The sequence below is a fragment of the Brienomyrus brachyistius genome, chromosome 22, assembly GCF_023856365.1.
Source record: "Brienomyrus brachyistius isolate T26 chromosome 22, BBRACH_0.4, whole genome shotgun sequence".
Taxonomy (NCBI): Eukaryota; Metazoa; Chordata; class Actinopteri; order Osteoglossiformes; family Mormyridae; genus Brienomyrus; species Brienomyrus brachyistius.
Genome location: NC_064554.1, coordinates 11,567,857 through 11,594,751, shown reverse-complemented (window position 1 = coordinate 11,594,751; position 26,895 = coordinate 11,567,857). Strand labels below are relative to the sequence as shown.

General features: G+C 47.3%; 1 protein-coding gene and 1 long non-coding RNA gene across 2 annotated transcripts; one reads left to right on the top strand and one right to left on the bottom strand.

Annotated features, from left to right (window-relative positions):
* The first annotated feature begins 252 nt into the window (after positions 1 to 252).
* LOC125718367 (uncharacterized) lies at positions 253 to 23,068 on the top strand. The gene is made up of 4 exons (XR_007384820.1): positions 253 to 434; positions 17,479 to 17,575; positions 18,992 to 20,710; positions 22,601 to 23,068. It is a non-coding gene; the product is annotated as an uncharacterized LOC125718367 (long non-coding RNA).
* Positions 10,024 to 26,895, bottom strand: LOC125718362 (Na(+)/H(+) exchange regulatory cofactor NHE-RF2). Its single transcript, XM_048992176.1, has 6 exons — positions 26,191 to 26,895; positions 24,769 to 25,023; positions 13,696 to 13,917; positions 11,998 to 12,151; positions 11,675 to 11,778; positions 10,024 to 11,561 (listed from the first exon to the last, which is right to left on the bottom strand). The coding sequence occupies exons 1-6, from the start codon at positions 26,395 to 26,397 to the stop codon at positions 11,394 to 11,396; spliced, it is 1,110 nt and encodes a 369-aa protein (XP_048848133.1). The 5' UTR covers positions 26,398 to 26,895; the 3' UTR covers positions 10,024 to 11,393.

Genomic DNA, 26,895 nt, shown 5'->3' with positions numbered 1-26,895 from the left:
CTGGAGGGGTGGGGGTTCCAGGATCAAGTTGCTCTTTTGTGCCATGACTTGGGTGGTCGGGGGAAGGGGGGCGGCAATAGTGGCAACTTTTAAAGGTTTCGGTCCAGGCGTGCTCATAATTAGTAATAACAAACCAGAACCACTCTGGCTAAATGGAAGGGGACCCGAACTCAGGTCGTTTGACCATTGTTAATCCGTTTGTTCTCTCTTTCGTTTGCGCAACAGTTTCTTTTTTTTCCCAAGCCATGGTCAGTTAGTATCCTCCTCTTCCTTTTCCTTTCCCACTCAGAACTCCTGGTAGCCCCCTGCGGCCTCATGAAGTCAGCATTTCAGTTACAGAAGCCTAGGAGCGGCCAAGCGGGGCCACCCCCGAGCCCAGCAGCACCAGCCACTGCCGATAGCTTTGAGTTCGCCTGCAGATTTGGCTCCAGCAGGTGGGCCTCACTAACCGCTCAGCGTCTCGCCTCCTTCTTGTGTTCGCTCCTGCTTTCCTGTTTGCAGCATGTCACTCACCAATGCAGGTAACAGCCAAAAAGTGTGCCCCCTCATGGTCTGGAGAATGATGTGCAAGTCAGGATGCGTGTCTGGTTGGTTAAAAGTGCGCTGTGAGCGTGACTATGACTATAATCCTGTGGGCACGATAATAAAAATGTGGAATTGTTATGAAATATGTTGGAAATATAATGGGTATATTTATGCTACTCATGCTTACATGGTACTATAAGTAATAAGCTACCAAATATCAATACACATACTTATGGGTGCATGAACGTTTTTAAAATAAGTTACATCTTACGTCTGGGGAAATTCCAGACCTCAGTGAACTTCCTCCACAGGCTAGGCTCCCTTTTTCAGAGATACGAATGGAGGAGCTCTCACTCGTAGCAAGCTTTATATGAGACTGGCGGAGTTTATGTCGACATGTGAGTGGGGTTCACTGCTTAGAACTGTTCTGCAGGCTTGTTACATTTGGATCCCCAGATTGTGAGCTAAGACTCAACATGTTGGCTGGTTGTTCATTGGTTTGCTGCCATAGCGACGTTTTTGGGTTTTGGGGTATCCATTGAAACATGGGAGGAATTAGCAGATCGCTATGGCCCTGCTGCCTGCCTGCTTTGTTTTCTCTACCTGTTGTTGTTCACTATTGGGCAGAATAAACATGCCCCTGGTCGCCCATGCCCATGAAGTCATTCAAAACTTTGCCCATTTTGCCGCAAATGCGTTATGCTGTCTGGGTGTGTCTCACCTGATGTAGGGGCTATACTGGCTGAGTGTGTCTCTCTACACTGTATGAAAGTCTCTCACCTGCCGTAAGGACTATGCTGCCTGAGTGTGTCTTTGATTGAAGGGGCAATGCTGCCTGACTGTGTCTCACCTGTCATAGAGGTTATGCTGCTTGAGGGTGTCTCTCTATGGTGTCTGAGTGTGTCAATTGATGCAGGGGCTACGCTATCTGAATGTGTCTCACCCGCCATAGGGGGTATGCAGCCTGAGTGTGTCTCTCTGGTCGTAGGGGCTATGTTGCCTGAACTGTCTCACCTGCCTTAGGGGCTATGCTGTCTGAGTGTGTCTCAAAATTAAGTGAACAAGAAGCTGCCTCGGGGCTGTGGGCTCCCATTTTGAAAGGCAGGTCAATGGAGTGAAGGTACAAACTCCAGGTTGGAGCTAACAACTCCCTCTTCTACCCACTGGCACTCCACCGTCCTACATTTGATTTCTGAATCTGTAGACTTCCTCCTGATACCCACACACACGTCACTAGATGGAACAATGGGTTCTAATGAGCACGGGGACAGAGGAAAACCTTCTAAGGGCCACAGGCTGGGTAACATCACTGTAGCACTGTGGATTTCAGAGCGCTGGTCACGGCAGAGCTTACGTACCCTATGGTGCGCCGTGCCGAGACACTCCTCTTGCAAAGTGGCACAGGCTGCAAGCCACGCTTATGCTCACGTGATGCTCCTGAGTCATTGGGCGTACGTCTGGGCGCAGTGCCTCAGAGCTGCACTGGGAAAGACCCTCACTTTGCCGTCCGAAAGAGTCCTGCATCTTCCTCTGACCAGCATTGAAGTTCTACATATCCAGTGTATCGCTTCATTCAGATTTGTATTTATATACATTTTACTTTGAATCGGTGTTTCACTAGTTTAATAATTGATACAGAAATATGCATAGAGGTTATGTTATGTGGTCTATGAAAAAAGCTTTCGAAAGGATTTGGGCCATTAAAGGCCATTTACGAATTTACCCTGCACAGATATTTTTGCCATAACTAAACTATTAATAAACACAAAGACATTTGAACCGTTCTGGGCTTATGTAAACGTGTAAATATGCAAAAAGGCCTAATGCAGCCTAACACGGTGGCATTTTTGCGTGACTCATCACTCGCAGATAGAGTGATGTGTCGTCTTTGATATTATCCGCAACTTTTCGGCTTTGAATGAGAAGGTGCCGGCTTCTGGTCGCCTTTCCTCTTTTATGTTGTAGTGTTGCTAATTAAGAGGGGTTTGGCTACAAGTTACAGAGTTGATAATGCCACACGAATCACTGAATGACACGGTAAAGACACAGAGTAATCTTGTGCTGCCTCGAGCTTCTCCATGTGCACCTCCCTACCCACAAACCACAACGTGAACGTGTGTGCCTGTGTTCTGAGGGCAGTGAAGGCTGGAAGGAACTGGACTCCGTACCCAGTCCTCGCTCTGAAAACCATCCCTATACATGCACCGTAGCCATGACCCGCAGCCAAACCCCAACAGCAAGCCTATACTTAAAAATGTCAGGAAGCTGGCTCAGAGCTCAGAGACCCACCCCTCACCCCAGACAGACCATCCAGCTCCAGTTCTGCAGCTGCCCACCAACCCCTGGACCACGTCTAGACTCGATCCAAGGTCTTGCTTAAGCTTTAATGTGCACAAATTTAATTATCGTAGCAGTTTCCCCACACACACAGAAAGCACGCAAGAGCTAGTACTGGAGCCATCGCTAACCCAAGGCCAGTTGGTGAGCCTTTGTGGTGAGACCACTGAGTTAGGGTAGTGGGTACCTACTTAGCGGAGGTCACTATGGAGGAGGTTCTGGCCTGAGAGCTATGAGCAAGCAGCGCTTACTGATTCCCTTTGCGTTCGTTTTGTTTCCCTATGCCTGCTGAGTTTCAAAGCCAGAAACATGTTGCCACTTTATGGCCAGACTGTGGAACCTTGTCCAGCAGTACTAGTCATAGTTACATTTAGCGCACATGTGAACTTTGAATAAAGCTTATCTATTGTTTTACATGAAAAAAAAAAAACACAACGTGAAAGCAGCAGCATACTCTGGCAACGTTTGCACACTGTGTAAGAGGAAGACAGCCAGAACTGAAATGCACATACACGAGGCAGACACGTATTTTAGTATTTTAAACTCTCATGAACGTACAGATATTCTGACAAGTAAAACCAAAACAACAGAAAACCACTGTAACCTCCACGTTTCTTTCTAGAAAAGCTACTCACTGAAACTGTTCAGCAATGTTAAGGCTGCACACGTTTTCATGCTGTACATACCCACAGTCGGCTAGCTCATAGATTCCAACGGCCACAACCCTGCTGAGCTCCTCTGAGCTTCTTCCATCCAGACGGCAGGCAAGTGCGCACCGGAGAGCCAGACGGGGCGAGAGTGAGCTCCCGGCCAGAGGAGGGAATTCCTTTTTGTCGGCGTCAGAGCCCACATCCTCCCCTCATTGGGACGGCGAGTCACAGGAAGGGGCAGGGAGGCCACGGAGCCACACAGCTGGGAGTAGAAGGGCAGGGCTCAGTTTTTTTTCTTTCTTTTTTTTTTTGCAGAGAGACAAAGTCTAACTGTTTGCAGAGATCCAGTCTGACCTCCCCTCCGGCTCCTTATCACGCACGGGGGCCTCAGGCTGTCCTGCAACTCCCCCCTTAATTCAACCTTTACTTTTTTTGCACCTATTCTAAAAATATTATTGTTTATACTTTAAATATAATAGGAGTGGTGGTTTTCTGTGTGTTTATAGATGAGTCAGGTATAATTATACGTTTTTATGTACATGAGGGAAGAAAAACATAGTACTTAATGTCATGGTACTTGACTAACAAGATATTCTACTGTCATGACTTGTTTGATGTCAGTTTTCATTTAAGCTGTACGTTTGATCTGACTGGCAGTCGTTATCTACAGTATGTTTAATGCTGACTGTATGCATCCTGAACTAGGTGTGTTTCATGTTGAGCCGTCATCTTGCTTGCAGACCAATGAATGGATGTGCTATTAGGTGTTTTACGACCCTGCCCCCCCAACCCCCCACCTCTCCTGCTCTCCATGACCTCCTCCCATCCGGCCACGAGCCTCGAGGCTTGTGAGAAAAAGAGCCCGCTCTGTGGGCCACACCCCTCCGAAGCACAGTGAGCGCGTCACACATTCCTCACACACACGCACACCGCACACATCTCTCGTCTCCTGGCAACAGGCTGTCATGCACACACAGGCTCTGGGAGGCGTAGTCGTGTGAGCACATGCATGCGGGTCATACAGCCTCCTAAAAGATGTGCTTTGGGGCAAATGTACACACCTCGGTGTGTCTGGGTCACCTGGGGTGGTACTCTCAAGTTCATTGTATTTTAATGGAGAACTTTTATGTCTTATTGAAGATCAAACAGGTGACGTTTAAGTAATAAGCCATTTATACTCATTGTGATGCATATTTACTGGCTTGTACTAAAGCCTAATGATGGTGTTCAAATATAATTTAATAAGGAATAATGCAGTATATGTCTACAATGTCCTGTAAGAGACCCAAATCGGGTGTCTGGCTTGGTTCTGGAGGTAGTATTGTCAGTTTGTGTCTGTGATTTAATACTGATGACTGTTCATTTTACAGCCATGCATAAATGTGTCCCCACTGTGTCACACCATTGCCTCTGCCAGGTGCGTGTCTGCTGTGTAGTAACCTTACTGGATGTGCAGCCGTATGTGCATGGCCCTCAGGGGTCAGGTCACTCTCCGAGGCTTGTGGTGTGATGGCTGGGGCCGGTGTCTCGCCTCATAGACAGTGACTCACACATCTATAACCATCTATGATCTCAGATCTACAGCTTGCAAAAAACCCCTGGGGTTGTCATGGCAACATATAAGTAATTATTCATGTGTATGAAACAGGAAACACTGAGCTGAAGGTCCACCCCCTCCCCGGAACAGCACTTCCTGTGATGAAAATGTTGGATTGTAGGTATATCATCACCTCCTTATTTTGGGCCTTTTCAGACTAGTCTGAGTCCCTCTCAGTCCTGGCCATGTGAGCTCAGCTTCCTGCCTCCGCAGAGCATGGTCCAGAGCAGTCTGTACTTAATCAAGAGGCCCAGATTGGGTCCAGTCCCATTTAGTGGTAATGGTTTTGTCCTTATTTTCACTCTCTCTCCTTCTCTCCAGTATTTATAAGCTGGCAGTTGCCATGGAGACAAGACACACAAACAGTACAGCAGACAGGAAGTGTGATCAGAACCACAAATGGCGTCAGCGCAGCTCCCGCTCTCATGCACTCGCTCTCCCCCTCCAGCAAGGCCATTTGTCTCTGCGCCACAAGTGTGTGCCTACTGCTGTCTTTCCTAGTGCCACTTCGCAAACTATTGTTTTAAATTGTGATTTTACCTCTTTAACTTTTATAAAGTTAATGCTTTATAAAATGCTACTTCTGGGAGGTAGAATGTCGTTCTGTTTTATGTGTTTAAACCACAGCAGTTTTATTTCTGCTTTTTAATGGCAGAAAATGCGTCCGGCAGGGTCTGTTGTGTTTTACGACATGGGGTTGAGAGCTGCACGCACTGAGGGCATTGTTAACCTCCAGTATGCGTGCTGTGAGCCAGAGTGCATGTGTGTGCGTGCATGTGTGCGCATGTGCCTTCATTGCAGTGTGTTACATCAGATTCTTTCCCAGCAGTTACTACTGTACATGCTGTTTTTTTTCTTTTCTTTTTTCTTTTTTTTTAAGTGGAGGCTAAATATACTTCTCTGGAAAAACCCCTCCACAGCAGACCTCCCTTTTTCCCCACTGCCTCCACCCTCTAAATATATCCACTCTGCTCCCTCCATTGGTGTGAGCACCTCTTTCCTCCCCTCCTAAAAATCTGTCATCAGTTTGGGGCCAAAGCCTGTCTAAAAACTGAGGCATTGAGCCCCCTCCCCAACACAGTGACACTATGACTGCACACCTAGACATCATTCACAGCATTCTTAGCCCCAGCTTTTCCTTTGACCCGTGACTTTTTCACTCCCAACAGTAGGTTGTCCTCTCCCCCTCTATTTTACTTTTAGCTGCACACAGTCCAGTGGGGTCACAGAACTTTGATGGCAATAAGCCACTGCCCCCTGTTGCCCTTCTCTGCCTGATTGGCTGGGTGCTCCTTGCATTGCACGTTGCAATCAGGGCCAAGATCGGATTGCAGTTGGCACATCTCTGCAGCGTTTATATTTATTGTCTGTCTGAAATGATGCATTCAAATGGCCGTGAAGCCTACTGCTTGATTGCCAGTGTCTGCCCTGGAGGTGCTGAGAGCGTTTCAGTGTACACAGTCACTGGAGAACAGTATAGTGTTTGAGGCCACCTTATTCGAGTAATAGTCAAGACCACATCATTAACAAATGTAGTCCAAGTCTAGACCATAAATCTGAATTTTAAAAACTATGAAGTGAAGACTAAACAAATACTTCAAATTTTTACATTTAAATAATGTATTTAAAATAAGCACCAATTAAGAAATTATTATCTTCTGCTCAGAAATGAATGATATATCAAATAGAAAGGTAGCAGAAACACACCTCCACTGCATCATTTAATAAATCTTAATTTCCTTGTAACATTACTGTCATGCTGAACACCTTTGACATTGTTTCTGGAATGAGACAATGAGTATGGGAGTTAATTGAGGTTAGATGCACAATGCTAGTATAAAAAACTTGCCGGGGGTTGTGGGGGGGGGGGGGGGAGGGGGTGGTATCAGCTGTACATAGACTGCAGACATACTCCATAGGCTCGGGAAGATTTTTCGAGTCCCGGGTGTTTGAGACATGAGTCATGACTGAGTCCATTCATATGTGGATTCAAGACTAGACTGAAGTCCAAGCCTGGACTCCAATGCAAAAATTCTGCTGGACAGGATCAAAAAATGTGTAGAATTGCAGCATATGATAAACACAAACGGTTAACCGTGAGTGGCCCCTGACCAGGATATAAACCTTACAGTCGTCATGTGCAGGATTGTGTTATGCGATGGACCTGCAGCTGTCTTGTCGAGGATGTCATGTTACACAGTAACTGCAGGTCCAGGAGGGCCCTACTGCTGTACCCTGGAGCAGTACAAATGGGTTCTAGGCCTTATAAGTGACTTTGGTCTCCTATGCAGCCAAGATCAAATGAAATGCGAGCGATGGCACCTCAGGAGTAATGCAATGTCTTGAGGGCTGGGCCTTGGCCACCGACAGGCTAGAGCAAGTCGACATGCAGTAGATCCTAGAAGGAGCATCCGACAGGCCAAACCACGTGTGAGAAGCAGGGACATGACAGGCAGCCCTCCTGGATTTGAACACTGGCATCCCAGGGTCATACTCCCCTCAGCATTGATGTACACGACCTGGCGGGATCAAATGTTCATTGGTGCTTCTGGGGAGGCTGTGCTCTGCTAAACTTGAGGGAACCCCCCTCCTTCCCCAGTGTGAATGAGAGGTAGCCTCTTGGTGTGTCTGGAGCTTTTTCGTATGGTAGAGGAAGAAGGGACTGCACCATGGGATGGAAGGAAAAGTCACTAGGAGTGAAATTGCTTGTCACACGCGGTCACAAGGCATAGCTGTCTCCCGTCCGCTTTCACGCCACTTGTGAATCGCATCCATCTCCAAGCTCCGTTTATGTCTGTCCATATTTGGCTCCAGTTGTGAGAGCGGCCTGCGATGAGAGCTTCCCTCCTGACTCTGACTCACCACTCCTCTGACTCAACGTGCATTACCAAACATGGCGTCTCCCTGGAAACCTGCAGCTCCTCCTCCTGCTCCGTGTCCGTGTGGACGCGGCATGCGTGTGCCTGCAGAGTGAGTTTGCACGTAAGGGTGTGGTCGAGAAGATGCGAGAAAAGAGCCTAACTTCGGGTATTATCCTACAGATGCTTTAAAACTACCCACTATTGTCATATATTCTTAAATGTATTTTTTATAAATGCATGTATCCCATCCAGGTTTTATTTCTGAATTTCATTTGAACATTATTTTCACAACACATTACCTCAGTGCATCTCTTTTAAATACCTTGCTTTTCAGCACCAGCTGTCCAGCCTTTTGATGTCTCTTCAGTTGTGAAACATAAATGTTGTATGTGCCCCTTACATTCATTGAAGGGAATAAAGGATCGTTTGAAAGGATTCAGTGTTTCAGACGATGGCCAGAGGCACACTGAAGCACTCCAAGAACAGGACGTCCTCTTCTCACTATACTTGCCCCACATTACCTCAGACCAACAAATACATGCTGTGCCACCATCTAGTGGCAGAAATTGTATAGCAAGCAGAGATAGTGGCAGCTTACAATATGTCTGACCCATTAATACAGTAGAATGCATTTTCATTTATGACAAAGTTGTGGCCTAAGTGTAAGCTCAGGCAGTGAGTGATGTGTCTTTCAAGAATGAAACCTCTGGCCTGGGCAAGCTGTAGATTTTTGATGATGTTGCTGAAGAATAGGACCCCAAAGAGGAAGCAGCCATCAGTTTTCTTAGTCACATCCATGAAGTTCCCTTTGTTCAGTCACGGGCAGAGGAAGACTAGAACACAGAAGTATTATGTCATCTTCCGGCTTATGAAAAGCTTCTCATTTCCTCTGTCACCTTCATTTTACCATTACTGTGAAAGAGTTATAGGGTTGTGATCTCATCTCAGCACAACCGCAAAAGATAAGCAGGGCATATTGTGGAGTTACCAATCCTAACCCTGACCTCTGACTGGCTGGCTTCTTATCTGTCCTGGCTTGAGGACCTGGAGCAGATGAAGGAGGCATCATGGGTGCAACTTGTTGCACGTTTTGCTGATACTGACCTTCATGTAACCTGGACTCACTGAGGAGCAGGCTTGCTGAAACAGCCACGGGCCAGGCCCGAGATTGACAGACTTGTGGGTATTGGAGTGACAGGCCAATGCTTTGACGCTGACTTCACCAGGTACACACAGGCCTCCAACTCATGCTTTATCAGGCCGTCTAAGGCTTGTGGAATGAACCCCTGGACCAGGGTAGCATAATGCTGTCTTGTGAAGGTCAGACAGGAGAAGGTTTCAGGATTGATGACTTTTAAGTCATTTAAGGTACAGCCCAACTCTTAAAGCTTCAGTTTCTGAGAGTAATCACATGATGTTGCATATACCAAATTAAAATGATTGTCAAAGTCTAAGCTAGTTCTCAAACAATCTCATTAGTGTGGCCAAAGATTAATTAAATGACTCTCTTAGTATGGGTTTGGTTGGAGAAATCACATGCCACGCTCTCTCTTACAGAATAGCAGCTCAAATCAAGTCACACACATAGAATAGATGGTCACAGCACTCCTTTTAAGGAGAGGCAGTTGAGTTCATAACTCTGTTTCATACACACATCCATTTAAGTCATTCTGTTGTCGTGTCATTTTATCTTAATCATCTTGTTGCTTTTACTAGTTAGTGATTTCTTGGCAGGTTTATTTATTTATTGTAGTTGTTCTCGTTCACTTGTACAGTGTATATTCTGAAGACTTTCTGAGAAATTTAACGTGAAATTGTGCCTTTATCTGCAGCTCCTAAAAGTGGATGTGGCCTCTGTGTGCATGCATATATTTATTGTTGTGCATATAGAGTGTATTTGTGGTAATGAGACAGACTTCCTGCAGCTGATGTCACACTATACTGACAAAATGCGATGTGGTGTGAACTGTCACCCGGCCACCAGTACTCTGTGTGAATCAGTCCCGAATGAGGTCAGTAAGGGAGGAGCCATAGAAACCTGCTGCAATCAGGCTTGAGAGGGAAACAAGCTGCACATTTAATTAATGCAACAAGACACGAACTACAGCGCGGAAATGCAACGTGACACAGCCAGACCGACTTGGTCATTTGGGGCAGAAATGCAGATGCTGGTGGTGCTCGCCTCTTTTTTTGCAGTTCCTGCAAAAGCCACAACATGAACACGCGGGAGAGACACAGTTCTGCTATATGTAAGGCATTAATGAGCAACACATGCTGGGACGAGCACATGAATTAAAGTAAGCGACTAGAAGGCGGGTTCTGCATTTCTGTGTGCGTTTCACAGATACCCACAAGGTCCTCTGCTGCGTGGCCTTTCCTCATTCCATGCAAAATCAGTCTATTAGCCATTTTAAACACATGCTCGGTCCATATAAAACATGAGCAGTCCATAATAAAAAAGGCAATACATATTCAACAGCTTTAGTCTTTCTGTAAAAGGATCGGCCGTCTCAGCCTCCTCTGGGTAGTTATGGGTGTAAACGCAGAGTCTGGATCGTACCTCATTCACATGCTTTAACAGCATGGTGTCACATATTTACAGGGACCTTCACATGTCACAGTGCTGCGTAAACTCTGCTTTCAAGCAGCTAATACATGACATAACCCATGTCACCTTAACATCGTCACAGCTTGTGTACTGTGGCAACATGCCAGCGACAACTAAAGATGTAAATGTAACTACAAAGAGCCTGTGGGCCCCATTAAAGATACACAGCCTTCACCAGTCAAGCGCCATTCCTGTATTACTGGTCTGTTGTATAAGGCAGGGTGTGGTTCTCCTTTACAGTTCTGACCTAGTCCTCTCCATTTTCGGTATGACACACTAGGCTCAAGTTGAACCATCTCACTGTCGCCCTCTAGCTGTCTAGGGTGCATTGTTTACATCCATCTTTAGACATTATAGATCTCATAAGCGAACTGAATTTAACTACTTACTGAATCGTTTCATTTGTTTTCTAGTCAGATCATTTAATTTTTGTGTTTGTCAGTAGAAGGAGAAATAAATGCAGAAAATTATTCAATCAGTAATTTTTGAAATCCAGGCCAGGACATCTTTCTGATTTGGAAATCCATGGCCTGTGGTTGACTTCAGGGTAAGACCATTGAAAATTACTTGGTAAGACGTTAGATATAACTCTGTCAGGCACTGCTCTTTGCTGCCTCGGGAAGCTGAATGTCTCCTCGCCTGCAGCTCTTTCCTCGCCAGCGTGCTTTTGTCTGTCGGAAGGTGGTTTAAAGTCCCACCTCCTGCTCTGTGTAAATGATTGACCCCTCTTCTTGAAGTGGTCCTGTCCTGAGGCAGGAGTTGTGGATTTTGGGGGAAAATTTGCCGGCCAGATGGGAAGTGGAGGTGCAGGTGGATCAGAAGTTGCTGAAGATCTCGTGCTTCTTGTTCCAGTCCATCTGAGGGGCTCTCTTCTTGGCGCGCTTGGCATGGAGTTTCTCCTTGGCCTCTGCGGCTGTGGGGCTTAGGTACAGGCCACTCTCTTCGAACGGGTCCAGCAGAGGGCTCTCATCCTCGTCCAACACCTGGGAAGCCGGGGCAGGGAAAACCGCTGAGCAATGCGTATGTCTAATGACGGATTTGTAACACAGACCGGAAGCACAGCAGCCAGTGCAGAGCGGTACCTGGCTTCTCTCACCTGTCTGTCAGAACCGCTGGTGTCAGAGCGACTGGACTGTGAGGCGGAGCTGCCATTCACCTGGAGGCTCTCGGAGCCGTTTGTAATGGCCAGGGCACTATAATCTGGCAGGGAACATAAAGTGGTTAATGTGTAGCTAAACACATTGAATATGGACTGTGGTTTGCTGCACTGCTGTCACATGGGTTGTGTGGCACTCGTATTCACTCTTCTGTGGTTTACGCTCATGACTTGTTTTCTGCTTTTTGTGGTCCCTGTCCAAGCTTAATGAGACATGCATGTGAACTTGTCGTGGTACTTAGGTGGAAACCTCAGACCTTTACCTTTAATGTGGCTCCCTGTTGGGGTTATGCCCAGTTTTTTGAAATGCTCGTCTGTAGCCGGGTCCACCACTAGCAGGTGGGTCTCGTTCCCGCCGCTCTTGATGAAAGCCACCACTTCTGAATGCCTCAGAGCTTCAATGTTCACACCATTTACCTGTAGCAAACCCCCCCCCCTCATAATTTCAGAGCTGCCAGCAGATGTGAAGAGTGCAATTATAAACTGTCACCACCAGGTGGGGCCCTATGGTCACTGTATCTTGATATCTACCTGGTTAATCATTACTCTTTTATAGATGCAGAATTTTTATGAAATTATTTTATGAAATATGCATGTCTACATAATAGTTTAGAGTGGTTCATAATTTGCACACATTTATGATACAATTTTCTACAGAATGATTCTTGTTAACACCTTCTACTTGCAGCTGGGTGGGGGGGGGGGGGTCACCAAAGCAGATATGAGGAAAAAGGGCTGTACTATTTGAGGGGAACAAAAAGACTCCAGGTTGTTTTCAACCAGTAAAAACACACATGGAGGCTGCAGGCGACCAACAAGCATGCCCTTGGGCCCAGTGTGCTGAGCGATGGTGCGGCCAGGCCCGGCAGCCACACCACAACAAGGCAGCTTTAACACTCGACTGTGAAATATTGATGAGTGGCCCTGGCTGTAGCCATAGTGTGGGTTTCAGGTATCAGTGTCTCTGAAGGATTTTGTTTAATATTTATCTGCCTTATGAGACAGGAAGGCGGCAAGCAAACATGTGCTGACCAGCCCTGAGGCTCATAACAGCCTGGGAGAGGCTGAGGGGGCAGCCCATCCCCCCTTCCATGTACACCATGGGCTTAGAGTTAAATCACCTACGTTAGGTTACTATAATCAGCATGACTAATCTGTCCCATTAACACCGCCTGACAGCAACAGGTCTGCAAAACAGGCATGTCGCTTTAAGAGTGATAGTATAATGTGCAGCAATTTCATCAAATGTGTGCAAAATCCTCAACGTTACCTGCCTAGTTGCTAATGTTGCTCATATTCTAGGTGTGTGTGAGTGAAAAATGGATTGCTGATGTTTCTTGATGTGTGAGACCAGACTCCTGGTTGAGCAGAAGTGCTAGAGACACAGTAAATGTCACTACACTACCCTTTTACAGCAATGCTAACACACTAGCGCTGCACATGGGGAGCGGCTTGATTCAGCTGGGTACTAAAGAGTGACAGTGTGGTAGGGAGCAAAAACATGGACCATCCGGGGATCCCTGAGGACCGGGCTGAGGGACACTAGAGTATGGTTAGGGTTAAGCGTCATCATTGTCTCCAGTAATTTATTATCCATATCTTGCTTAGTTGCCATTGAACGTGGATCCTTGTTTATGGAAATGATCACTTTCCAAAATGCTGGCTGTGGGAAAAAGGAGGGAGGGTTCTGCCCTGCTAACAAGCTGCTGACAGATGAGACAGCACGCCGTAGTAATTATAGCCCATACCAATTAGCCATTCAGCAAAACCACTCCATCCAGGAGGAAACTGCTTATTACACGCCAGTTTGCTTCGTGTAAGAATTAATCTTAATATAAGTAGTGCATCATGACGATGGCCTCTTTGCGTCCCACTCCATGTTGTTGCACGTGGTGAGCCAAGGCCACAGCTGCCTTTGCTTCAGCCTGATGAACTGGTTCCTCCCTCACACTCGCACTCACCTCAATGAGCCTGTCCTGAGGTCTCAGCCCGGCCTGATCTGCTGCTGAACCTGGGTCCAGTGAACGGATGTACTGGCCTGGTCGGGATTTCTCACTGTGCAGGTTAAAGCCGTAGCCTGTTTCACCGCGCAGCAGGTGGCACAGACGCGGAAAAAGCTCCGTGGTCTCAGTCTGGTTCTGCTCCTCGTTTTGGGCCTGGACCTGGGCTTTGGACTTTGACTCCTGGGGTCACCAGAAAAAACAAAAGCCCATTAGTGCCTGTAGTTACAATTACATGGCATTTCTGTTACTCACACCGCTGTTGCCTGAGGCATCACAACATGAAACAAGGGCTTGGCAGACGTAGAGCTACAGGTACTGCAGCCCAACAGTGGCTCATATCAGCTGACAGGATCATCAGGAATATGTGTAGTAATCATTACTATCAGAAGGATGCTAACAAAATCACTGACACAAACACTACTTACCTCTTAAAAATAGAATGGTGTGATGTCCTTATGATCTCTGTAAGATTTTTTTGCAAAGCCCGGGCTAGTCCTCTGCTCAAAGCCCTTTGGATGGTTTTGTGTATGATACCCCTTTTAAAAACGCCCAGTCACCTGTCAGACCTTGCATACCAAGTTAAGATGCTTGTTAAATCAATGAGCTTTGCTTCTGACACTAGGTTAGGACCCCTGGCGTTACCTGGGGCACCTCCGCTGTAGATAAGCTCACCTGAGAGAGCGGGATTGCTTCAACAGCACCGCCCCAAATCCTTTATTTTTAAAATTATCAGCATAGAGCTTCTGTTACTGTAATCACCCTCAAGCAGCCCAGCTACACCCAGCATGACACTAAAAATAGGGAGGATTTGGTGACCCTGATGAAAGACAAAGGATACTGACAAGGTTGCATTGTGGCATGAACTTAGCAGCTAGGCGCCCCCTGCAGGTTGCCGAGTGATAATTCTGGTGGCTTTGAACCCTGTTCTTCATTCTGGTCATTCCTAGGGGTCAGACCTCCATCCATGTACCAACACTTGAAAGCATATGAAGCTGCAGTTTGCCAGAGGCCAGATGGGAGACATTTGACTGACACCTACCTAATTCTTCATGCATGTCAAAGGGTGGCAGATAGTGTCTATGCATTGTGTTCATGATTGCATAAGTGAGCAGAGTCAGAAAGCCAGATTGAAACCTGCTCTGATCCAGTAATCACAGCGAGGACTCCGAAAGAAGCCATTCACCAGCTGAAGTCATTCCCCAGGCAGCGCAGAGAAGAAATGGGCATGACGTCATTTTCAAGCTCTCTAATATTGTACGTCGTACACTCTGGCAGTCAAAAGAGGAGGAATTAGCCACGACAAACAAAACAACAAACCAAAGGGTTCGTCAAACAAATATTGCTGCAAGTAGCCTGCAATGAGAGGTTTAGAAATATGGGAGTTTCGACTGCATTATCTCCAGAGCTGCGAGGAAACGTCCGAATGCCTTCAGGGGCCGGCGGTGTAGCCGCGAGGGCTGTGGGCTCAGTCCCTCCATGTGAGATGAACAGCGGAGACCATGCAGCTGGTAAGCATTAGTGCTAAGAGACAGCTGTCCTAGCCAAGCTTCCCACAACTGCATTCAGTGCCTGTTCGTGCACTGTGACTAATCTTGGATCAGTCACCAGCCACCCCCTCCCACCAGCACCGAGGTACTTTATTCAAAAAAGTTGAATAAGAGTCCAATGGTACCAGCAGGTTCCAGGTTGTGGGCCTGTGTATATTCTTCTGGATGACTGCCCCAGGTAAATTAAGAGCTCACAGATCAGTGGTCAGTACAAGTTTTGCAGAAGTGGATTATGGGGCATTAAAATGGAAGACTCCCAAGGATCTCTTCTTGCAACATCATACCCCCACCCCCCACACTAATAGAGGACAAGTAAAAGAGCTAGATCAAAGGGGAATAGGGAAAGGTGCATGAAATCCTGCTATTCATTGGTATTTCCTGATGTTTTTTGATGTGTCTGTGTGACATAATGTGTTCAGGCATTGGAATCAGATGGTGACCCACATACTTCTCTGCAGTGGCACAGAGCCACGTCTACAAGGAGCTTTGGGGTCTGGAAGAGGCTCGTAGCAGATGCTTCCGCTATGCAAATACCTGCTCTTTGAGGTGTACAGAAATGCTTTTCCATTTTCTCCATTTTTCCAGAGTGCCCCACAGAGAGAAATGTTAATGCACCAATATCCTCTAAGGTTTGTGTAGTTGTGTGTGGGGGGGCTGTCTTTTTAATATCTGTTGAGCCAGACTGGTGTAAAAGTAAACATCTAGAAACTTAATTTCTTGTATTTCTTTGTCCTGGGTACTATAGAAAGCTGGATGAGGTGGCAGTGATGTGCACTTATAATTGAAAGATTGCTGGTTCAAATCCCCAACCAGCAAAGTACCACTAAGGTTCCCTGACCAAGGTACTGCTTCCAAGCACTGCTCCCTCGGTGCTAAATTAGCTGCCCCCTGTGATGTCACATATAGGTTAAAAGCAGGGGACAAGCTGTGTTTATCCCAAGAGGTCCAGCTGGCCTGTCTGAGTATCCCCTGAACTGGTACAAAGATTTTGCAGGCTTTCGGATGTATTTTACATCTTTATGGGTTTTTGGAAGACAGTTAGTGTTCTGGTCTTGCTGCAGACCCCCGAGTCCTGGCCTTGTCTGTGTCAGCATTTTCATGCTGTGCTGTACACCTTACAGAGGCTACATGCAACATGGCAGCAGACCTGCAGCACACAGGCATTTCCTTTTATTGCCTTTCACAATAAGGCATCGTCGTACCTGCTTGTTTGTGTACATGCTGCAAAGGGCAGCAAAAGGTCTGCAAAGCCTCGGTGGTGAAACTGGATCGGAACTCCTCAATTATTCACACCGAGTCCCGATGGATTACGGCCATCTTAACCCTTCGAAGGCTGCCACCTTGCCAGCTTCCGTCCGCCGAGTGTCCCCTCTCTGTGGGAAATGCTCTGGGCTTGGCCACTTGTGTTTTTAAAATCGACACAAGCTTACTGCATGTCTGTCACTCTAAGTCTCTCCTTGTGATGACTTTAGGTTAGTTTGTGAGCAGATGGGATCCCAATTACAGGGCCCCTGACATGACATGATTCAGAGTTACATCAGTGTGACAAGCGGCATGGCACAGCAGGGTCAAGCAGCACAACGCTCTGGATTTCATGCAAGGTATATTCATACCCAGAAGTAAAAAGGTTGTTTGTTGATAAAAGAGTTTGTTGACTGTGCTTTCTAACCTGTCCCTGCTGGGCAGGCATGATACTCACAGACCATAGGGATACAGTTTCAGTGAAACTCCCGACTACTATTCAGCCATCAGGATGCTTCTGTGGATGTGCACAGTTGCCAGCCAGCCAGCCAAATCCCAGCATGCAGCACTCTTGTACACCATAGGTCCGGAGAATGCAAAATATAACTTTGATGTACATCAGACATCATCTTTTCTCCCATTTGAGATACAAGATAGCAGAGAAAATACAAATGTTCTTTATTGTCCTCTTTGAAACGTGAATGGTTGGAAGAAATGTCCATCCTGTTTTCTGTTCCTGATTCTTTTTTGTTGGTTTTTGAAGTGCCCCCCCTCCCCTTTCAGGGGGGATACATGACAAAGGGGGAGCGAACTCCAGACACGCACATAGCAAAGATGAGGTTTCAGCCCCAAACCATGAAGGTGTGAGCTGCTGTGTCACCCAATGAGATATGACAGGATGGAGGAATTTTTCTAATCACCTTTTCCACTTATTCTGCCCCCAAAATCCCAGGAATGACCTGGAGACCTGTGAGCCATTGCCACTGGATGAGGGGAGTGTCCGCACTGACCATGCACGTGGACACATACGTCAAACGCACTGATATCCGGTAACCTTACAACATCTGAGTAATCTTGCTCTTTTCACCTCACCCTGGGTCAGCTTATGACATGTCTGAGTTATTTCTTGTCAATCCTATATACAGTATACAGTCATTGTTAAAAGGTAATGGAACTTTTCTCATGTAATATACAAGAAACCATCCTTCAATCCATTCAATAAAAACTGTAGTGAAGTGTTTTTCCCAGTTCGGGTTCCCTGTCTCCATCCCCCAGCATGGCCTCCACACAGCTACAGCTGTTCGAATGACAGCATGTTCCCTGCCAGCAGCCTCAGTGGGTGGCGGAGACCCCAGGCAGCCTCCCAGCTGCCCTGATGTTAGATGAAACAAAGCAAAATCTAAAAGGGGCCAACTGCTAGCAGGAAGCAAGGTCTCCTGGCCAGGAACTACATCAAGAATTATAAGGGATTCGACTTTTTGACTTGGGTACATCCCTTTAATGTAATTATATGTGTTAATATACAGTCCTTATTCTTCTTGCCTATTCAGAGCTTATGTTCTTTCTGGAAAGTTCTTTAGCTGTAATTTTAAGCTGACAGATGAACCCAAAGCTGTGCATTTGCTAGTAGTTAAAACAAAAGTCCCTTTAACAGGACAGTTCTTTTGGGTTCAGTGGGGCTGTTGGGTTTCTCCACACCACTTTCCCAGGGGCCCCCTCAGCATTTCAAAGCCCAAGTCTTCACGGCACTCTCTAGAACACGGTGGGGGGCTGACGGAGTCATTACTTTCACTGGACAAACAGGAGGGGCCCAGCTCCAAGGTGCCCACACCTCGCTGGGGCAGCACTCGAAGTGCGTTGATAAAACAGGAGAAGTGATGACATCATAAGCAGTTAGTGGGGGCTACATGCCTGTGGGAGACTCTGCAGTCCTAGTTGTCACCTTAAGATGCTCCAGCATCTTCCGCCTTCCTTAGAGGCCCTCCACAAACATAACGCTCCTTGTTCTTGATAGACTCTGACATCCCCATTTTGGGAGGTGTGGAGTGCTATGGTCTAACGCCTGAGAGGCTCTGACTGTGCCCTTTCCCCATACGCGGCAACACAGAGACCTTGGGTGATACCGCAATGCTTACAAGATGCAAAACGGAGTTTTTCCCCAGGAATCTCTCAACTTTCCAAGAGCTCTTGAAGAACCCAAGTTTGAAGACTTGGGGAAAGCTTCGGGATATGCTTGTTGTCTTTTCATGGCATTTCTCTCCACTGCTGGGTAAAATAACAGCACGATTTCCGTGAATAAACCAACCGAATGTTAAAGGACTCTCAGGGAAACTCTGCACCTGGCAGCACGATTTTAATATCATATTAACCCAAGACTTATTATCAATGTTTCCTTCCATCCACTACAAAGCCACACCACCAGGATCACTGACTGGCTTCTCTTGCTGTTTCTTTTAACCCTACAGGCAGATGTTGAGCTCCACACAAGTTATCACTGGGCTCCAGGCCTTCCTCTGGTTGGCTACCCACAGGGCGTGGGGTGGGAGTTGACAGCACCACTGGTGAGCTTTACATAACAGCAGCTGAAATATAACCGATCTGTATAGGACAACACATGCTGTCCCTTCCCTGACAAGAAACCTGAGCTATGAGGATCTGTAGAGACAATAGCGGGGAGGGAAAGGGAGAGATTGAGTCATGGTGCCCGTTTGAGGTGATGAGCTTTTACCTATAGGTCATGTTTTTTCGTAGATTACCCTTGGTACCAAAATGTTGTACTGCTATGATATGGTGAGGCTCTGTCCTGCACAGGACGTTACCTAGGCGTCGACTGCACATTCACATGACAGATGAAAGCGAAAGCAATACTGGCCAGAGCATTCAAGTCCAGAGAAGGTCAAACTAGTAAGATCATCAATGTTAAGGTGAGTGACGTTGGAGAATGAGAGAATCCTCATGGGGTCCTAACCTCTGGTCTCTGGCCAATATTCCACCAGGCCACAGGATGATGGGGCTTCTGCAGAGGGGTTACTTTATTTCCAAAAGTGAACTATATATTTTCACTTTCTAATGACCCCTTATGTTCACACATTCTGTCCCCATCTGACAATAATGGAGACGGTTTAACTTATGGAAACGCCAATTGATGTGCCCACAGGTCCTTGAAATGTTTGTATGATGCAGACCGGTCCACGAACATCAAAAGGCAGGGGACTGTAGGTTACAGAGTCGGGCCCTGAGGAAAATAAGCATGATATGTGAGTCAGTGTAGGAAGAAGCCCACATCTGAACCTGCAGATTTCCCCTATTAGTACAAGGGAGGCAGATGCGTGTTTTCCCACACATTCTCCAGGGCAGAATTTCCACCCCCCCACAGCCCAGAGGAAGGGGTCGGCATTCCTCCACCCCAGCCCCAGGCATCCCTTGGGCAAAGGGAGCTGGGGCCTCACATCTGGAAAGAGCACAGCTGGCCAAGGAGAGGAAACTAGAGAGCAGGAGATACTGGATATGGTGAAAATACATGCTATAAAAGCAAGACAAGGGCCCTCTTTCTAACATTAAATGCTGCTCCAAAGAAAAAAGATGTTTTTGAAAATGGGCAGGAGACAACTCATGTCAGGAGAACTACAACGGGGGTAATGAAACAACAGGCAATTTCCCACAACTCCGAAGACTTATATGTCTCTAAATGCTTTGGAACTGTTTTCTGGTTATTTTCTGCAAAGGTCTTTCCCATTAATTTGCTTTGTCCGATTTTTATATGTTAACTGTGGTCCCTAGAGGGCGACTGTCTCTCCCGTTCCTGAAATCCCGTCTGAGTCTGAACCTGTCCACACACAAGCTCTGCTGACCTTATGTCCCCATGAACATGCCGGCACACTGGCAGCCATTTAGTAAGCCATCATAATCTAAACGGATGTTTTCTCTGTCACTGTTAACAACCCTCCGCGTCTTCGGTGTAGGAATGAACACGTGACCCTCCCCTCTGGGTGTGCTTACCATCACATGTGGGTCTTTGCACAGCTCCATTTGCTCAGTCATCTCCATGAAGAGCTAACTCTAGGAAGGAGCTTGTTAGCAGGATGGGGACACCCCGGCCTGAAACCCTGACACTAAATTCCTGAAGCTGGCCCACGGTTGGAGACCTGCCTGCAAGCAGCACAACGCTCTGGATTTCATGCAAGGTATATTCTCCCGGAGAGAATAAAGTAAAACAGTATGCCAGGAACTGCCACAATAACCAGCTATGCAGAATCGCAGCACGAATACATGCATCATGTAAATTCACCACACTAGATACAGGTATTTTTTAACATGCGTAGCATGCAATGAATAACAAACGTGAACTGTATCTTTCATACTAGCATCTGGATCGCGCTTCATGCATAGGTACTCCGTGGTATCTCAGGCGTGCAGCATGTGGCTGCAAACTCTGTCTGGAATGATTTGGGGTGAGACATGGGTTTGGGCATGGACACCACTCACAACACGCAACAGTGGTAAAGTCATCTACCTTTTTAACACTCTGGAAGCCGTCAGTGGCCCTGACCTAAGACCAGGTCCAATGTGGACTTACCACCCTTGTCCTTTTGTCCCAGGTAAGGCAATGTACAGAGAGATTTTGGGAAAGGGGGTGTTTCAACTCACCATCGTTCCATGAAGAAATGGCTCAATGTATTTGATAGGATACTGAAACACTGAGGATTAAGGGTTCATGGATTCATCCATCTTCCAACAATCTTGCACAGGATTGTAGAGAGCCTGTAACCTATTCCATATTGATCCAGCATGCTAAAATCGCTGGTCTCCAGTGTACTTTGGAAAGCAGACAATTAGAAATGCCCTCTGGATTTGCTTCCAATCACCCTCATTCAGTAACCCTCGAAAGCTAAGAGTAAACACTACTGTACATTAAAGGAACAGCGTAAAAACATCCAGGGAGCTTCTTGGTGTGCACTGCTGCCTGCTGTAACTACCCAGAGTCTCTCACTGGAATCTTTGTGCAGGAGAGTGCAAAACATGCACCAGACACAGTGCAGATTCTTTTAAATATCCAGATGGTCCATCTGAAATGACAGGTCTCCATAGGAGGTTTTATAATGGCTGTACTGGCCCTAATATGTGCTAAAGGAATTGCCAGCAATAGGGAAACAGAAGGGAGCCTTGTGAGAGCTGGGTAGGCTAAAGATGGTCGGTTAAACAGGAAAGGACCAGAGCGGAGAGGTGTCACATATCGCTGAGCGCTGCCTGCATTACACAGGCTTATTAGAACAATGTGTTCCCTGCGATGCCGAGCAGCGGCTGGGGCCCCAGCGTCCTGCGCTGTTCGTTCCTGCAATGGCAGCCTGGGAAGCCTGGAGGTTACCTCAGCAGCCTTGGAAACCTAGTGCCTGAATCCAGGAAATGACCAAAAGCAGCCTTTCAGTCTGCATTGAACTCCTAACACCAGCACAGCTTTTTCTGTACTTCAGCTTGGGACTTGGGTAAACCTGGGCTCTGCTTACGAACCTGGTCTTTGGATCAGTAACAGCCCACGCTAATTGCATTTCTGCTAACTGTGGTCTCCAGCAGTCTGAGGAGGACTGTGAGCAACCTGAAGGAAGCCTGACCATAATGAAGGTCCCTCAACCTTGAGCTCAGTTTCTCAACCTGGGGAGCAGAGACAAGGCCAGGAGCGGGGCAGCCTGCTCCCACACCCAACTGCTCCTGCATCCCACTGCTCCTGCACCCAACTGCTCCTGCATCCCACTGCTCCTGCACCCCACTGTTCCTGCACCCCACTGTTCCTGCATCCCACTGCTCCTGCACCCAACTGCTCCTGCATCCCACTGCTCCTGCACGCAACTACTCCTGCACCCCACTGCTCCTGCACCCCACTGCTCCTCCAGATGGTCCTCTTGGGAGCATTTACCCCTAAGCTGAGCTGCCGCTGCCCAGGCTCCTCCTTGTGCCCTCTGCTCCTGCATGAAGCAGCAGGGCCCAGTATAATAAGGCTCCCCCCTTTTCCGGCTCTGCTGGGCACACGTCCGCTGAGGCCTGCTGCCCTGCTAACAGCCATTTCTTTGACTTTTCAGAGCAAAGATGAACATGTGAGTCGGCTGGCCTGGATTGATCGGGTTTTCTGATAACATCTTCTGGAGATGATCAGGATGAACTGAGGCACTAGCTGCTTTATCTATGGAAAATCGTTCTGCGCCTGAGCAGGACAAATATCACAGGTCCCTCTTCATGTGGCATGTTTTCGACAGGACTGGAGGAACTAGAAGCTAAACAGCATCACCACTGCTGTTGACCATTCTGGATTGATTATGAAGAAAATGGCAGCCATGGGGCAGACTGTTCTAGATAAATATGCCCCCCCCCCACAGCCAGATTGAGAAAGAACAAAGTTCACAACATCCCCATCTACCCACAGGATGGGGGAGGGCTGTCCACTGAGAGCGCTTGGAAAATGTCTCTGTGAACATGGACAGTCTTTAAAAATACATCCCAACATTGTCCTTCAGTCCATATGATTATGTAAATATCTGAAAGTCACTTGGCTTTAGTTCCTGAGTCTGTTTTAGCTGAGTTATGTATGACTGTATAAAAGACAAAAACGCTGAATTCTGCGTTGACATCCCTCCTGCCCAATGCAGGAAAAACAGCCATACAGATGTGTTTATGGGCTGTTACTTTTTGTTTTACCCTAACCACAAGCCCACTCCCCCCTCCACCCCCACATCGTCCCTCTTGTGATATTTCTCAATAGCCGGGAAACCATAGGTGTCGTGGAATGGGACCGTGCAAATCAAATTTTTTCTTTTAAGAGACACAGCCTGGGGATAAGCGCTTTCTTCTTGGCAGGGAGGTACTCCTGCTTCTCCAAGCCACTCACTGACACCCCCCCCCCCAATTCCCCTTTAAAGGTTTTCTGTTTCAGCCTCGATTTCTCAACCCTGCTTTTCAGCCCAGCAGCAGCCAGCAATCTGTTAAGGTGGTACTGGGTATATTTCCGGGGCTTATCCGGGGTGTCCTGTTATGCAGGCAGCTGGGACACAGCTACCAGGCCTTTGGAGCACAAATAACTCTACTCTAAGGTAGAGTGCTCTCTGGACAGAGCGCTGATTGGACCCGTTAGTCATTGCAGAAAACGGCCCTTTATTTCGACATCGGAGCAGTTAGCAGCATAAATGAAAACACATGTTCACCAAAAGCATGAAACAGGAGTTAGAAAAGCTCAGGTCACAGAATGATGGGATCGCAAACAAAAGCAGATCTCATCTTCTCAAGAGCTGTATCCTGTTTTCTGAATCTGGGTGGAATTAAGGAGAAAAAAAGAAAAACAGAAACTTCCCAGCTATTGTGCTCTTTTTCTTTCTGTTGATATAGCAACACCGTATTTTGTGAATCCAAACACGCGTCATGTGAACTAAGCCTCCATATCAGTTATTTCTGGGGTATGTTAATCAGCTAATCTCTGTCACTAGACATCCCTTCTTAGAATGAACTCCTGCCTGTTCCCTTTGACATACTCATCATAGCATTTATGCTGCCTGAAAAGTGCCCCTGACCTTCACATGCGAAGATCCTCTGACTGCTCACTCCGTGCACCATAGCTGCACGTGATCAGCCCATATTCATATTCCCACTGGTCACCAGAACAGCATTGTCTTCAGGACCATGGTCTCTATTCCCCAAACAGAAACATTTTCCATCATACCCAGATTTGGTTGCAGGCTGCGTGATCAGATTTCAGATAAATGTCAGGATCGGGTCTGCCAGGCTGCACCCCGGATCACCTTCACGTGCACCAGCGTCATCGAGGGACATGACACAATCATCCGCTGTCTCCTGTCTGTGCTTTGTTTGTACACACACCAGTATCCATGTGCAAGTCTATTGGTGTAAATCCAATATCTAGTAGTCTAATAATATACACCAATATGCTTATAATATGCTTAGAACCCATGGCAGGTACCTTAAGCACACCCAATGTTTACTGGTATTACAGCTTTCTGCTACCTGGGAAATGAACCCATAACCCCCAGTGTCTCTCACTGCTGCTTGTAATCTCAGTCCCCAGGATATTTCTGGTATCCCCTATACCTGCTATCTTAACCAGGCAACAGACGGCACATGGCGGTGGATGGTCCAAAGGGAACTGCATGTTCTGAATGGCTAAGAGCGACCAAAGGTCTGTCACATTAACAGGCACTCACTGTGCCCAGAACAACTTCTAAGCAGGAGAAGTGATTCTCACCTTCTTGGTACTGCGAGATGGCGAGCTCTTGGTCAGCCGGGGCTTCTCGTTGGCCAGCCTGACGACCTGCCTGGACACCGAGCCATTCTCCTTTCGGCTGGGGGCGCGGCCTGGTGACGACTGCACCTCGCTTCCTCCCGTAGCTGTGGAGTCATCTGTGCAAGAGAGGCGCGTGCTCCTCAGGTACTCGTCCGTCTCCCTGTCCACCACCAGCAGCTGTGTCTCATGCTCCACGGCCTTGATCCGCTGAACCACCTGAGACCATGGGAGAAGTCGAATGGTCGGTGGGAGAATCGTGTGGTGCAGCCATTTATGACCGTAACTGAAAGAAGCCGTCCTGAAGCTAAAAGATAAGGCCGGAGGCTCACAGCTCTGCACCTGCTAAAGCTTAAGTGAGGAAGAGTAGTTACACCCCCTCCACACACATCTTTGGGGAGAAACAGTGAAGGTGTGTGCAGCGATTAGTGTAGGCAGGGGCGCCGCTAAGGGGGGGAAAGTTGGGACAATTCTAAGGGCCCACGCCCTTTAGGGGCCCCCAGAGATCTAAATGGGTGTGGTAGGGGGGCCCAACCTCATATTTTGTCATAGGGCCCAAAATTGCTAGCGGCGCCCCTGAGTGTAGGTGAGGGTGCAAGGGAAGGTGGGAACTTCTGAGAGGACGCTTGTCTGCTGGGAGCCTATTCTCCATGACCCCACACAGACTGGCTGTGCTGTGGGCTGATTTGGGGGGCTGGAGTGCGTCCTCCAGGGCACAGACAGCTGAAGCGGCTTTTAAATTCTATGCTCTCTTTGTTTTGTTTTTACTGCAAGAAGAACTGCCTTAGCTCTGTGATGCAGTCAGTGCTCAGTCTGTGCCAGCTGGGTATTAGGCCATGAAAAGTACATAGGCGATCTGCAAAGGGAGCTACATAGGGCTGTCCCAAGTGATGTGGAAGCTTTCGTAGACCTGAAAGTAATATCATCGGCCTCCTATTCACTCATCCTGACTGGCTGCCTAAACACCGAGCAAGAAACCATGTCTGTACAGCTCCGGAGATTTTTTAGGTCCGAAACAGGAAACATTCTGTTAAAATACACATTACAAGCTGGTGTGTTCAAGACTCCCTGCAAATTTGGTGAACTGATAATTGGGCAGAAGCCCGATTTATTTTCTAACACAAATCAATATATACATAAGGGAAAAGAACATTCCCCATCAAAATCAGTCCAGTCCTGTTCCTGGCTAGTTCCATAAACCCGGCACGTGCCCGCACTAAATGGTGCACGTTCTATAACACTAGGGAACTCAACCTCCTTTTTTGTCACAATTGTGTCCCATTTCCAGTGGCCACCATCCCCGGGATGAAAATGAATTTGCATTACTGTGAAAGCGACACCGAGGGCTCCGCGGAGGAGCAGCTGTGGGGAGATTGTGTTACTCACCTGGTGGTGCGTCTCTTTTTCCACATTTTTGCCGTTCACCTCCACCACCCGGTCCCCTGCACGCAGCCCCGAAGCCTCGGCCGGCGAGCCGGGCTCCACTCTGCGTATGTACTGTCCACTCTTCCCCTTCTCTCCATGCAGGTGAAAGCCATATCCATTCTCCCCCTTGTTCATCACACAGAGTCGCGGTTTCAACTCGTTTGCCATTTCCCTCTGAACTCTCGGTTCGGTTGTTATACTAATGGAGCAATGCGTTTATTCAGCGACACCGGCCATACACTTCAACATCCTTCACTGCGCCAGACATACTATATATTCTCATTTTCTTTTCCAAAACTAAATATCGAATATAGTGTTTAAACTTGAGTTTTCCAGTTTAAATGTGAAATGCGCGAAAACACGGCAGTCGGCACAGATGCATTTTCATTTCCAAAAATTGATAGTCTTGTTTGTAATCCGAGTCCTGAAATCTGCTCGGACGAGCAACAGGTACTTTCAGCTCCAAAAGTTTCCTCGCACACTAAAACAACAATACAAGTATCAGGCTGTTTGCCTTGAAAAAGCTGTATGTTACTCCATCGGACCCAGTAGACAGACTACATGCACAGTACGTGTCTCCCTTGCACCATTAAGCGCGTAGAGCAGGCGCTGCCTTCTCACCGGCGCTTCATCCATAACTGAGTAGAGCTAGGCTTCGGTTTCAGA